This window comes from Oncorhynchus gorbuscha, linkage group LG07 (genome assembly GCF_021184085.1).
Source record: "Oncorhynchus gorbuscha isolate QuinsamMale2020 ecotype Even-year linkage group LG07, OgorEven_v1.0, whole genome shotgun sequence".
In the NCBI taxonomy this organism is placed as follows: domain Eukaryota; kingdom Metazoa; phylum Chordata; class Actinopteri; order Salmoniformes; family Salmonidae; genus Oncorhynchus; species Oncorhynchus gorbuscha.
Genome location: NC_060179.1, coordinates 58,296,832 through 58,311,672, shown reverse-complemented (window position 1 = coordinate 58,311,672; position 14,841 = coordinate 58,296,832). Strand labels below are relative to the sequence as shown.

Genomic DNA, 14,841 nt, shown 5'->3' with positions numbered 1-14,841 from the left:
CTGGGTTTTTCACGTTCAACAGTTTCCCATTGTATCAAGAATGGTCCACCACCCAAAGGACATCCAGCCAACTTGACACACAGGAAACTGTTGCGTGTGAAAAACCCAGCAGTGTTGCACATCTTGACACAAACCGGTGCACCTGTCACCTACTACCCATACCCTGTTCAAAGGCACTGCAATATTTTGTCTTGCCCATTCACCCTCTGAATGTCACACATACACAATCCATGTCTCAATTGTCTCAAGGCTTCAGAATCCTTCTTTTACCGGTCTCCTCCCCTTCATCTACACTGATGGTGGATTTAACAGGTGACATCAATAAGGGACCATAGCTTTCACCTGGTCAGTCTCATGGAAAGAGGTGTTCATAATGTTTTGTACACTCAGTGTATATTTCAATTGCCAATGCATTGATTATCAACTGACTTTTGCCACAGAATGACAATTGAGTTGGTTAGATTCTGTGGTTGTGGGAGGGAACCACATGACATATTGGAGCAGGGGTTGCATCACAATAGTCAAAAGTGGCTTCTTCTCCTTTGTACACACCAATTCAAAATAAGGCATCGCCATATTGCTTTCACCTGTGCTATTTTTTTCCAGTGCTGGCGAAGGAAAGGACACGAGGAGAGGTAGCCCTAGGGACTTATCTGTTGGGTTGGGTATCAGACGGCTGGCACACAGGACCAGTGTGCCCTGTAATCCATGCCAGTGAGTTGGCAGAGTTGAAATCCTATTATGTCTTTACCTGATCTTTAAAGCCTCAGTCAGCTCCATGTCGGTCAGTTTATTTCACCCTCAATCAGATCAGTCTTTTTTTGGACATCGGATGCATATTAATAACCGAGTCTGTTGTCAGGAAGCCATGTTGAAAACATCAAAGTGATGATTGACAAGAACAGCATGCCTTGAGCTATTGTAATGCATGACAAGTCTTGTTAGAGTCTGTGTATGTTCCGTTCATTTGTTTTAGCTTCAGTATCGGTTACACACACAACTAAATCCCTCCCTTCAGTTCTGTCTGGAGGGGGGATATTAGTTGTGAGTGAGCCCAATAGCTTATCTTTAGTGAGGATAGAAATGAACTTTTCAGAAGTGCATGTGAGTACAAGTGTGTTAACCTAGATCTCCTCCTCAGGCACAGCTTTCATCTTTGAGGAGAGAAGGATGAGGAGGAGGAGGAGGAGGAGGAGGAGGAGAAGAAAGGGATGAGACGAGGAGTGGGTGGGAGGATGGAAGAGTGTGAAATTAGGAGAGGGGAAGTAGAAACAACAGAATGGAACACACACGATGGAGCACACATGTAAAATAAACTGTGCAAGAAACGGTGGAAAGTCTGTTACACGTGTTGGTGGAGTGCTGCGCATAAGAGTTCTGGTTCACACTAGGGGAAGTGTTTAATTCAAAGCTGTTGGACCGATCTTTTGGGTAACAAGAACCGTTGAAACGCAGGAAACCTGTGGGATTCGAGGCACTCTTGTTTGTGTGTATTGAAAATAATTTGAGATTTCTTCAGAAATAGTTCAATGTGTCACAGGGACTCCGATCAATACCAAGAAAATACAGGCTTGATAAACAAACTTGTTTTCTCACCTCCTTTAGATAAGAGTGCCTTGAACAAGTTCTGACCATTCAAAGAGGACCTTGTAGGACCAAGTCTCAACTCCAAAGTGACACTCACCTACTAGCACGATCACCCTTCTATATCAGTTGTCCACATTGCTGATCTCTTCTGATCACATCATTTTCCCATTGTGAAATATCAAATGAATTGGTAGATTTAGCTGAACACTGTCTTCCGCTTCCTCACTATAAAATAAGTTCCGTAGTTAAAAACGGCACATGAAGACTTTCTTGCTGTTACTTGATGCAAATGGAAAGTCAAGGTCCAGTGCCATTCACCTAATTTTCCTAACATGTCCTCCCTCGTTAAAACACGCTTCAAACGGTTAAACCTCCAATTGTCTCTCATTCCTGCTCCACGTACGTAACGGGCATAGCCCAACGCCTGTTGGAGTGCTCTGAGTAATACAAGCCTTCATTGGCTGATAAACCGCAGCCTAGTGTTTACACTTGAAGAGGCTGCGTTGCGTTATAATTTCCTTAAACTGCCGATTTACCATCCTCCGCCTTGAAAAAAAACCCAGATTGGGATAGGAATCCGCTCGGCTCTGCTCAGCTCCACACAAGCTGTGCATTCCAAATGGCATCCTACAGGCCCTGGTCAAAAGTAGTACATTATATCGGGAGAAGTGTGCCATTTTTAAACCCAGAATGCAATCTGAGAGTATGATGAACATCAGAGAGAATGTGAAATATTCAACTAGGCTCCGGTGTTATCTGCTGGAGTCATTTATTATTATCTGGGACTAATTAGGAGAGAGAGCGAGGTACACTGTTTAAGCTTTTTCACCGGCAAATGTAAATGTTACGGATATGCGCAGGCCACCTGGGACTTGGTGTGTGCCCGGGTGCGTGTGTGTGAAAGGAAGTGTATAAAACCAATTTCCTGCCATTTGGCTGTGTTTTATCTGCGTGGGTGAGAGGTGAGTTTGAGGAGGTGGAGATGTGAAGGCAGATGGTGGTCTGACGTGACACTGATACGGTTCCCGTTGGAGCAGATTAGACTAAACAAGCTTCTGCCCAGCACAGGAGGCCATCTTAATCACCGTTATAGACTCTACATAAAACATGAGGGCTGATTTAGCGATTGTTCATTAGCCGCCAAGAGGACAGCACAACCGGAACAGACATTCCTGTCCAAAATAACAAATAGATCATTTTATCTGTATCAAACTATGATATTGATCCAGTCTGATCAATTATGGATCACGCACCGATAGGTTTCCATTAATGATAAGTCGCTCTGGATAAGAGCGTCTGCTAAATGACTTAAATGTAATGTAAATGATCAATGAAACACTGATATATGATCAGGATTAATGAGAATTGTGGTGACTGTCACTTGTAGAAGGCCTGATGTAAACAAGCCAAGCTAATAGCAGAGATTTCAGCACCATGGCCAGCGGTCATACTAGTGTTCCAAAGTTCCGACGGTCAGCACCACATGACAGTAGATAACGACCACTCAGGTGCTTACCATGAATGAAGTAACTCTGCACTCGGAGGATACAGACAGGAAGGCCTACACAGTTTCCTCACCGCAGTGCAAATGAAGGAGAGGAAAGTATATTTTTGACTATTGAGATAACCCATTCTTCTCATCCAGACGGTGACAAACCAGGGCAGAGGGAAGAGATGCTTTTACTGTGTAACTTTCACATCTGTCTGCCATATTTTCCAACTCCATGGCGAATCTTCCTCCCACCTGCTGTGGTATTCAGTGGACGTCGTTATTAGAGTCTACCTGCCATTCACTGTAGCCACGGATGCCTAAACACTGAAAGACAGCAGGTGGGAGTCAGATAGATTATACAAGTGTAGTAGAATATAGCACAGGAGACTCGGAGTCAAACAGAAGTAAAACCAGTTTCTCCTCCACACACTTCATTGCTCTGCCATGAATTGAAACTAGCCCTGATTGACCTGTACACTGTCAAGTCATATCTAATTTGAGGGATAGGAAGAAGGAAGGAAGGATAATACAAGTATAATATACCCAGCCATATGACAAATGCATATCTTAGCAAACTACTTTTGTGCATTTGACAGATGCGTAAAAGGGATAATGATTACCTGTTACCTGTTGCAGTTCCAAATTCACTCTCTCTTTGCACGGGCTCACTGTCCCTGCAGAGTCCCCATCACCAGCGTCTCCGAGTTAAACTCAAACTGATTCGAGGAGGAGCCCGACTTCCCGCAGGAATACAAGCTGGGAGCGCGCTGCTTAAAAGACGAGGTGTAGCGGTAGAAACTCTTGTGTCTGTTCTTCAGGTATTCCCTGTAGTTCTTGGTGAGGAGGGTGTAGAGGAAGGGGTTAATGCAGCTGTTGCTGTAGGTGAGACAGGCCACCAGGTAGTTAATACAGGTGTGTGTGTGAGATGCCAGGCTTAACGGTTTGTTGTGGTACAACGGGAACAGTTGCCATATCCAGAACGGAAGGAAACACGCCCAGAACACCAGAACTATAGTGAAAATCATTACCAAGACTTTCTGCTTCGGGGAGCGCTTGTTCCTTTTGTTGATGACCGAGTTCTTCTGGGACTCTAAATAAGTCCGGGCTAACTTCGTATACAAATAGCCGATAATCAACCCAGGTGCCATGATGCTCGTGCCAAACAAAACGGTCAGGTAGATCTTATACGCCCGGGGCGCCCAGGTGGGCGCGCACATCCTCTTCACCCCCCCGTTGGGCGCGCTCTTAGTGGTCTCTGTGACCATGACCATCATGGGTAAGGTGAGGACCAGAGAGAGCAGCCATACCCCCCAGGCCAGGGCTTTTCGGTAGCTCTTGGAGCGCCGTACCGTGTCAAGGGGCTTGGTGACGGCCAGGTAGCGCTCCGTGCACATCACAGTGAGGGTAAATATACTGGCGTGCATGGTGAGCAGGTCCAGGCTGAGGAGGATGCGGCAGCCCACATCTCCGAAGTACCAGTCCTTGAGGAAGTAGGTGCACACCACGAACGGGATTGTGGAGAGGTACAAGAGGTCCGCTAGCGCTAGGTTAATGATGGAGATGTACATGGAGGTGGCGAAGCGGATAGAATGACACATCACTACTAGAGTGTACACATTCCCCGACACGCCGACTATGTAGACGACCGACAACAAGGTCCCGAAAGTGGAGGTGATAACCAGCTCGTCCACGCTGCTCCCGGAGCCGCTGTTTGGAGCTGGCGGACTGACATTATGGTTAACAGTCTTGTTGTGGTTCATCGCACTGTCTGTGTGTGGAGCCTCTCTGCTGTCGTTCCGTTTTTGTTCCGATGTATTGTTTATGGTGAAGAAGTTCTAAAAGATGCAGCTAGGTTTAGTTGGTCACTGGTCAGTGAAGCGCACCAGTGCAGGTTGTGTGTTGACTTTAGTGATATCTGTCTGCGCGCGCTGCCGCTGCTCCTCTCCGCGTCTCCTGACGTCAGTCACTGAACTCTTCCCCAGTCACACTCTCATGGATATTGCATAACATATACAAACATAACACTATATATAGTACACTATATTTAATTAATTCTGAATTTATTCATGAACTCATTCATTTTGAGCTGTGACAAAATAAGTTACATGCCAAATAAGAGGGACTGAGAGAAATAAGGAGGTGCGTTTCTTACATAAACTTTGCCTGCAAAAAAATGAACAAAGATTGAGTATGGATTTCCGACAAATTAATATGTTAATTTAAAAATGGTAGAATTCCCATTATTTCAAGGAAAGAGAGCGGGACACTTTTACGCATAAAAAGGGTATTGTGATATTCATCTTTCTCACCTGGACCTACACAAGCGTAGGTATTAGGAAAAATCAAACGTCCCTGCTTCTGGCACAAAAAAAACGTTCGATTTAATTCCCTTGTATAATCTAAGAGGTGAAAATATATTTTCCATTTCCTCAAAAACGTTTGGACTAATGACGCTACACAGGCCATATAATAATATACCATTCACTCGATTTTGTGCATAAAGAAGTTGTTGAGGTTTGAGAAATATATTAAGTGAGCAATTTACGGAAAAGGTGTGTGCAGATACAGCCCCGTTGAAGAAGCACAGGTGTAACATCTTTATTCCAGTCCCAATAGAGACTGTGTTATGTGAGATAAAAGATGTCTGCAAGATGGGAGGGGAACAGAATAGAGGAAGCATACAGTGCCTTGCAAAACTATTCATCCCCTTGGCGTTTTTCCTTTTTTGTTGCATTACAACCTGTAATTTAAATAGATTTTTCATTGGATTTCATGTAATGCACATACACAAAATAGTCTAAATTGGTGAAGTGAAATGAAAGAAAATGACTGAGTTTTTTAAAAGTAGTGAGTGTCATGAGGTCTGTCCCAGTCACAGAGAGTAGAGAGACAGTGAGGAGGACATCACCCTTTCAGAGGAATTCACTTCAAGGCAGGGACTGGGGAACTCTATCTCTTTCCCCGTCTCTCTCTCTCTCTCTCTCTCTCTCTCTCTCTCTCTCTCTCTCTCTCTCTCTCTCTCTCTCTCTCTCTCTCTCTCTCTCTCTCGTAAAGCATGGTCATTCGGTTTAAACTGGTGGCTACCTCATGAAGCTGGTTGAGAGAATGCCAGTCTGCAGAGTGTGCAAAGCTGTCATCAAGGCAAAAGGTGGCTACTTTGAAGAATTTCAAATATAAAACATATTTGGTTTTGTTGAACACTTTTTTTTTTGGTTACTACATGATTCCATATGTGTTATTTCATAGTTTTGATGTCTTCACTATTATTCTACAATATAGACAATAGTAAAAATAAAGAAAAACCCTTGAATGAATAGGTGTGTCCAAACTTTTGACTGGTACAGTATATACACACACATATATATAATGATGTGTATAGACAGTAGGGACAGTATATGAATAGGAAAGTTGTGTACAGCAGTAGTTATATAGGATGAGCCTTGACTAGAATACAGTATACAGTGCATTCAGAAAGTATTCAGACCCCTTAACATTTTCTACATTTTGTTACATTACAGCCCTATTCTAAAATTGATTAAATAAAAACATTTCTCATTAATCTACACACAATACCCCATAATGACAAAGCAAAAACATTTTTTTATAAAACAGAAATAGCTTATTTACATAAGTATTCAGACTCTTTGCTATGAGACTCGAAATTGAGTTCAGGTGCATCCTGTTTCCATTGATCATCCTTGAGATGTTTCTACAACTTGATTGGAGTCCACCTGTGGTAAATTCAATCGATTGGATATGATTTGGAAAGGCACACACCTGTCTACTGTATATAATTTTTAGCCAGTAGGTGCCCTTGTTTGAGAGGCACTGGAAATCCCCCGTGGTCTTTGTGGTTGAATCTGTGTTTGAAATTCACTGCTCGACTGAGGGACCTTACAGATAATTGTATGTATAGGATACAGAGAGTCATTCAACAATCATGCTAAACACTATTATTGCACAAATATTGAGTCCAAGCAATTTATTGTGACTTGTAGCACATTTTTACTCCTGAACATATTTAGGCTTGCAATAACAAATCCTAATAAAATTAAATAATTCCATTCCCAACCCCCAAGACCCCCCCCCAGCACCTATCCCCTAATGCACCAACAACCAGCAAAATGAACAAAAGAGAAAAAAGACAAAGGAGAACAGAAAACAACAAAACAAAAAACATCAAGGACAACAAAAATCACAACAGCAAGGCCAACTGAATATGTTGGAGTGCATGTACAGTATGGCACTATTTACATGTGTGTATGTGTGTGTGTGTGTCCGTGTATGAGCACGTGTCTGCATTTGATTGAGAGTGTGTGTATATGCATGTGTACATGTGTATATGCATGTGAACACCTCCACGGCATCAGCCTCAGGCAAGCAGGCATTAGCTGAAACAACAGTGTCATTCAAACTAACATTTTGTGTTTATTTTGAATTTATTTTGTACTTTTATCTTTGACCGTCATTTATCCCCCGCCTAGCAACTCCACTCCCACTTGTCTCCAGTTCCACATCCAATTCTCTGACATGACAGTGTATGTCGGATCATATACCAAGCCATGAGTTCATAGGAATTGTCTGTAGAGCTGTGTCAAGGCACAAATCTGGGAAAGGGTACCAAAATAAGTTTGGAACCACCAAGACTCTTCCTAGTCTTGAACAATCGAGGGATTAGGACCTTTGTCAGGGAGGTGACCAAGAACCTGAATGCCACTCTGACAGAGCTCTAGAGTTCTGTGGAGATTCGAGAACCTTCCATTAAGGACAAACATCTCTGATGCACTCCACTAATCAGGCCTTTATGGTAGTGGCCAGACGGAAGCCACTTCTCAGTAAAAGGCACATGACAGCCCGCTTGGAGTTTGCCAAAAGAAACCTAAAGGACTCTCAGACCATGAGAAACAGGATTCTGTGGTCTGATGAAACCAAGTTTGAACTCTTTGGCCCGAATGCTAAGCTTCATGTCTGGAGGAAACCTGGCACCATCATTACGGTGAAGCATGGAGGGGGCAGCATCATGCTGTGGGGATGTTTTTCAATGGCAAGGATTGGGAGACTAGTCAGGATCAAGGCAAAGATGAACAAAGCAATGTATAGAGAGATCCTTTATGAAAACCTGCTCCAGAGCGCTCAGGACCACAGACTGGGGCGAAGGTTCATTTTCCAACAGGACAACGACCCTAAGCACACAGACAAGACAACGCAGGAGTGACTTCGGAAGTTTCTAAATGTCCTTGAGTGGCCCAGCCAGAGGCCGGACTTGAACTCGATCTAACATCTCTGAAGAGGACCTGAAAATAGCTGTGCTGCAACGCTCCTCATCCAACCTGACAGAGCTTGAGAGGATCTGCAGAGAAGAATAGGAGAAACTCCCCAAATACAGGCGTGTCAAGCTTGTAGTGTCATACCCAAGAAGACTTGAGGCTGTGATTGCTGCCAAAGGTACTTCAACAAAGTACTAAGTAAAGAGTCTGAATACATTTGTAAATATAATATTTCCATATTTTTTTAATACATTTGCAAAAATGACTAAAAACCTGTTTTTGCTTTGTCATTATGGGAATTGTGTGTAGTTTGATGAGGGGAAAAAACTATTCAATCCATTTTAGAATAAGGCTGTAACGTAACAAAATGTGGAAAAAGCCAAAGGGTCTGAATATTTTCCGAATGTACCGTATGTATAATACAGGAAAGCACAATTTATAGTCCAATATTTACACATGTATTGGGGAAGGGGGGCAGTGTATAAACTGAGCAGTATAATACGAGTTTGGTAGCAGCAGTGATGTGCGTGTAGCATGAGTGTATATGTATGTGTGTGTGTCTCTGTGGGGGTGTGCATGAGTGAGTGCATGTGTGCTAAGTTGTGGAGAATCAGAGCAGGTGGTCAGTCCAGTTCAAGTCTTCAGCAGTCTGATAGCTTGTAGATAGAAACATTCTCTGACCCTGTTGCTATCAGACCTCATGCTCCGATACCGTCTGCCCGACAGTAAGGGAGAGAACCGCTAGAGGCTGGGGTGTGTGGGGATGATGCTGTGTGCCTTCCTCAGGCACCGTTTCGAAGCGATGTCCCAGATGGGTGGGTGCACGGTCCCAGTACATTTTCACCACCCGCTGGAGGGCCTTGCGTTTGTTTACGGAGCAATTTCCCGTGCCAGGCTGTGAATGAAACGGTCAGGATGTTCTTGATGATGCAGCGGTAGTATTTGGAGAGGACTCAGGGCGGCATGACACATTTCATCAGCCGCCGTAGGAAGTAGAGACACTATTGTGCCCTCTTGCTCACGTTGAGGGAGCGATTGTTGTCACGACACCACAATGCCAGTTCACAAGGCATTATTCCACAATAGTCAGTCCTAAATTAGGGCTGAGCCTACAAATCCACCCCTGGACAGAAGCTGTACATGGACAGCCTGTGTCCAATATAGGAAGAAACAGCCCATACCATAAGAGAGTTCCTTCTTGAGTCTTCAGTCCAACTAATGGAACCCAACTTCTAGTTCTTGGTCCCATGACATCAGGAGTGTCTTCCGGGGAGCGATGACAATGTGCTTTTGACATGCAAATGTCGCTAGGTACACATTCCTTCAACCAAGCTCAACAAAACATTATTATTTGTTAACGGCAGGAAGATCAGTTCTCAACACTTGATGAAACATTATTATAGTCAAGAGTTACTAGTCACTGTTTGACTTTTGTTGGTCAGATTGGCTGGTCTGATCAATGGTATCCTCAATGTTTACCAAGTATGAATCCGATGGATATAAAATGGAATAAAAGGCAATGAAATGCATTATTAAAGTTACACTCTTTGAGAAAGACAGAAAGTTGAATTGAAAAAGCCTCTCCCCTCTGGGAGGAAGTTTGCCTTGAAAATATGAAAACCATATTCATGAAAACAAATCACCCCAAGATCAATTATTGAGTTTAAATTAATAGAAACAGAACATAATACTAACACATCAGGTTAAAAGCAAAAAGCAATTAAGTGTTCTGTAAAACAGTTAAATTACATTAAAGTTCTATGTGTCTCACCCTGATCTGTTTCACATGTCTTGTGCTTGTCTCCACCCCCCAACAGGTGTCTCCTATTTTTCCCCATTATCCCCTGTGTATTTATACCTGTGTTTTCTGTTTGTCTGTTGACAGTTCGTCTAGTAATGTCAGGTCTTACCAGTGTGTTTCCATGTTCTCAAGTTTTATTTTCTAGTCTTCCCAGTTTTGCTCTTTCTGCCTGTCCTGACCCTGAGCTCGCCTTCCGTTCTGTCCCTGATTGACTCTCCCTTGGATTACGAACCTCTGCCTGCCCTCGACCTGCCCTTTGCCGGCCCCTTTGTTATAATAAATATTCTGAGAATCATACTATCCGCCTCTTGTGTCTGACTGGGTCATATTATACACTGAGTGTACAAAACTTTCCATGACATAGCTCTCACCTGGTAAGTCTATGATCCTTTCTTGATGTCACTGGTTAAATCCACTTCAATCAGTGTAGATGAAGGGGAAGAGGACAGTTAACGAACAACGTTTAAGCCTTGAGACATTCGAGAGAGACATGGATTGTGTATGTGTGCCTTTCAGAGAGTGAATGGGCAAGACCTTCTGTAGCTCAGTTGGTAGAGCATGGCGCTTGTAACGCCAGGGTAGTGGGTTCGATCCCCGGGACCACCCATACGTAGAATGTATGCACACATGACTGTAAGTCGCTTTGGATAAAAGCGTCTGCTAAATGGCATATATTATTATATTATATTAAGACAACATATTTGAGTGCCCTTCAATTGGGTAAGGTTTGAGTGTGTCAAGAACTCCAATGTTGCTAGGTTTTTCAGGCTCAACAGTTTCCCGTGCCCCGACGAATTGAGGCGGTACTGAGGGCAAAAGGGGGTACAACTCAATATTAGGAAGGTGCTCCTAACGTTTTTTTTTTTTACACTCAGTGTATATGATCTGTCATTTTCTGATTCTCTATCAGTTCTGCATGTAGCTGGCTGTTCAGGAATATTGAGGAGCAGTGACTTGCACAGAGCATGCTTTGCACTCCCCCTCTGTGTTCTCATCTAGTTTACTCACGTGTCTGCACGTGTTGTTATTGGTGCATATCGAGCATTTTCTTTTCATCTTCCTATGCCCCTAGAGTTGTCAGATGTATTTCGCTTACACATGGTTTGTGGGCATTGTTTTGTATTTATTCATCCTGATGTTGAAATGAGATGAGTCAGACAGAGAGTCAAGGTTACCTGAGTGTTGTTTTTTTGTTGTGTTCTTTGAAGTTTTTGACGTAGCTAAAAGGCTTACTATATGACGTGAATACCCACTCATCAAACATCTCATTCCAAAGTCATGGGCATTATTATGGAGTTGGTCTCCCTTTGCTGCTGTAACAGCCTCCAATAATTTGAAGGGGTGTCCACATACTTTTGTATATCAGGTACGTGATACCGACAGTATATGAAGCCTGTGGATGTTATGGAGATCTGATATCAACCACATGCAGCGGTCAGACTGGAATGAACATTTACCTAATTGATTTGTTTTTACATTTTAACGCGATGCTTTTTCTATGGTTGTATGCCATTTTTTTCCAAAATGCACTGTTACATCTGCCTCCATTAATATGCAATATGGAAAATGACTAAGCGACCTTACTGATCTTCGTAATAGAGATAATTACATTTAAATTTGCACAGTCCTCACGGTTTCTCGCTACTAAAGTGGTAAGAAAAAAGGACAGGGAGGGAGAGAGGGGATATGAAGATGAAATCAGCTTAATGATAACAGTCTCAGAATAAATGTTCTGTGTTTTTTATTTTACCTTTATTTAACTAGGCAAGTCAGTTAAGAACAAATTCTTATTTATGACAGCCTACCCCCGCCAAATCCTAACGACGCTGGGCCAATTGTGCGCGCCGCCCTATGTGACTCCCAATCACGGCCGGTTGGGATACAGCCCAGGATCAAACCAGGGTAGTAGTAGGGATGCCTATAGCACGGAGATGCAGTGCCTTAGACCGCTGCGCCACTCGGGAGCCCTAGAATGTGAGAGTGTGTGCGTGTGCATGTGTGGGAATGCGTAACTGTGCGTGAGTTTTAAAATTCACTGAAATGTCTCATATCTAACCTTCTAATTTTATTAAGTGCAAATGCCTTTTCAGTATCACCAGGTAGCCATGGTGTAGATCAGAGGTCTCCAACCTTTTCTAGCATGAGAGCTACTTTTAAATTCTCATACTCCCCCCCCCCCCCTAGCTTTCAAATAGGCACTCTTTGTATTTTCCCGAAATCTGGTTCTCAGTTTTATTTTCCCAGATTTATTTGTGGAATGTATTTACTAAATTACAATTATTCATAGAGAAACAATGAATTTGGATGTTCTGAATCTGTGTCAATGCTTAAATGACATCAGAAGACAATTTTTGAGGGCTGGAAGAAAAATATCTATAACATTTATATTCTTTTGTGTAATATCTCCTTTGTGCTCGCAATGTTTTTGCTGCCGTCATGACAGAGTTTGCTAAACAAAGCCTACCTTAATTGATAAATAATCATGATATAATTCTGCCAGCAAAGCCTACTTTGAAGTTAACATTTTGAAATGTAAATACAAATGTGTGTAGCTAACTGGCTACACAAAGTGAATGATAGACAAACGCCGTTACCACACAGAGATACAGTGCCAATTTTGCTGGAAATGAAATGGCAGGTATTGTGGTACGTTTGGCGTTTGAAGCCAATTGTGCCCAACTAGTGGTGGGATAATGTCAATGTGGATTTGAATGGATAGTAGACGGGACCTTGAGTTGTCTGATACCCGCGAGATTGGTTTATGTCAGTTTGTGGTGGAACACGTGACAAATACATGCTGTTTGGCAAGCTACTCTTAGGTGGGCTGAGAGCATCTCCATCGACCTGTTGGAAACCCTTTGTGAAGATCATTATCAGTAAACCAGAGAGCAGGCAGGCTTAGCCAGTTACAGGAGCACAACACCCAGACAGGCAGAGGCCTGGCATGGCTGTCTTCCTGCCTTTTACAATCTGAATGTCAGGCGCTTGTGCAACCGATGTTAGTGTGCTGCTAACAGTTTAGCTTCCTCCACTGTCCCTGTCCCCATACCTGGCTCAAACCCGTGATCCTCTGCTTCACAACACACGTGACCGCCCTCTTTGACAACGTGCAAACCGATTGAGTTGTACAAGTAGGTACCAGTTGGAAAGCTCCAACTGCGATATTACAAACTAGCGGTGGAGAGAGCTTATGGTACATTCTTAACTCTGTTAGTTGTACTGTGCTGGAGGACATGTCATGTTCTCTCACCTGAGGCTTTCCAGGAAGTTTCTCACCTGCCTTTAAAAGTCTAAACTTCTTACTGAAAGTCATGACCTTTGAAATAACAGCTCTTCAACCTAGGGAGCTTGTTGCAGAGATTGAAAAGAACATTCAGAATGTTTTTATTCTACAGCAGGTAGACAAAAATGTGAGTCATGTTTAAAAATAATTTAACAAATCTTCACATTTTCAAACAGTCCATTTATATTTTCCAACAGGGCTATACTTTTGGGTTCAGCGAAATACATTTGGTTTCAGCGAAGTCAAATACAGGTAGCCTGGTCAAATAATTATCATCCAATCACATTAACTGTTACTCTATCACGGAAATTCCACTAATGGTCCATGTGTAGCCAAACGTAGCTGCTGCTCATTCCAATGATTTGAAAATGGATAAATTGTTTTAAAAAAGTAAGGCCCGCATCCATAGAAACACATACCAACTATACTGGTAGCATTACTACCAGTATAGTTGGTATGTGTTTCTATGGATGCGGGCCTTACTTTTTTTGGTAGCATTACTACCAGTATAGTTGGTATGTGTTTCTATGGATGCGGGCCTTACTTTTTTAAAACAATTTATCCATTTTCGAATCATTGGAATGAGCAGCAGCTACGTTTGGCTACACATGGACCATTAGTGGAACTACCAGCAGTACTACACCTGCACCTGTCAACTACACAAGTTGTTCTGCTTCCACGATCACATCCAATGCAAGCATCAGTAACTCTACATGTGTTGTTAGCCCAGCTAGCATGGACACTGACAGTTGTGAATCTGATGCAGCCGAAGAGCTACTGCCCCCTTACCCGGGAAAGCACCGAACAACAGACAGGGACGTTGGACCATCGGAGAGGCACCAATATGATGAGAACTACATTGATTTGGGGTTCACCTATATTGTGAGTAGTGTCTTTCCTCAGCCACAGTGTGTTATACATGTATGTGAAAAAGTACTGTCTCATAACTCAATGAAACCTTGTGGAGACATTTAGAAAACAAAACAAGCCAATTTCAAAAATAAGCCACGGGAGTTTTTTGAGCGAGAATTAAGACGACTTTCGAGTAGTAAGACATGTATAAAAGCAACAGATACGATTAATAAGAAGGGTCTAGAAGCATCTTATATGGTGAGCTACCGAATGGCTAAGACAGGCAAGCCCCATACTATTGTGGAGGACTTCCTGCTGCCGTGGATATGGCTGGGATAATGCTGGGGGAAAAACTATACATACAATTCCTTCATTAAACAACACTGTTTCACGACGTATCAGTGACATGGCAGGAGATGTTTTGAAACAATTACTGCTTCGCCTACAAGCTAGTGAATTCTATGCTTTACAGCTGGATGAGTCAACAGACGTGGCAGGGCCTGGCACAGTTCCTGGTATATGTACGTTACGTTTATGGGGGTCAATTAAGGAAGACATC

General features: G+C 42.9%; 1 protein-coding gene across 1 annotated transcript; it reads right to left on the bottom strand.

Annotated features, from left to right (window-relative positions):
* Positions 1–3,711: 3,711 nt before the first annotated feature.
* LOC124039283 (urotensin-2 receptor) lies at positions 3,712–4,883 on the bottom strand. The gene has a single exon (XM_046355218.1). The coding sequence runs from the start codon at positions 4,837–4,839 to the stop codon at positions 3,745–3,747; it is 1,095 nt and encodes a 364-aa protein (XP_046211174.1). The 5' UTR covers positions 4,840–4,883; the 3' UTR covers positions 3,712–3,744.
* Between the last annotated feature and the right edge of the window lie 9,958 nt (positions 4,884–14,841).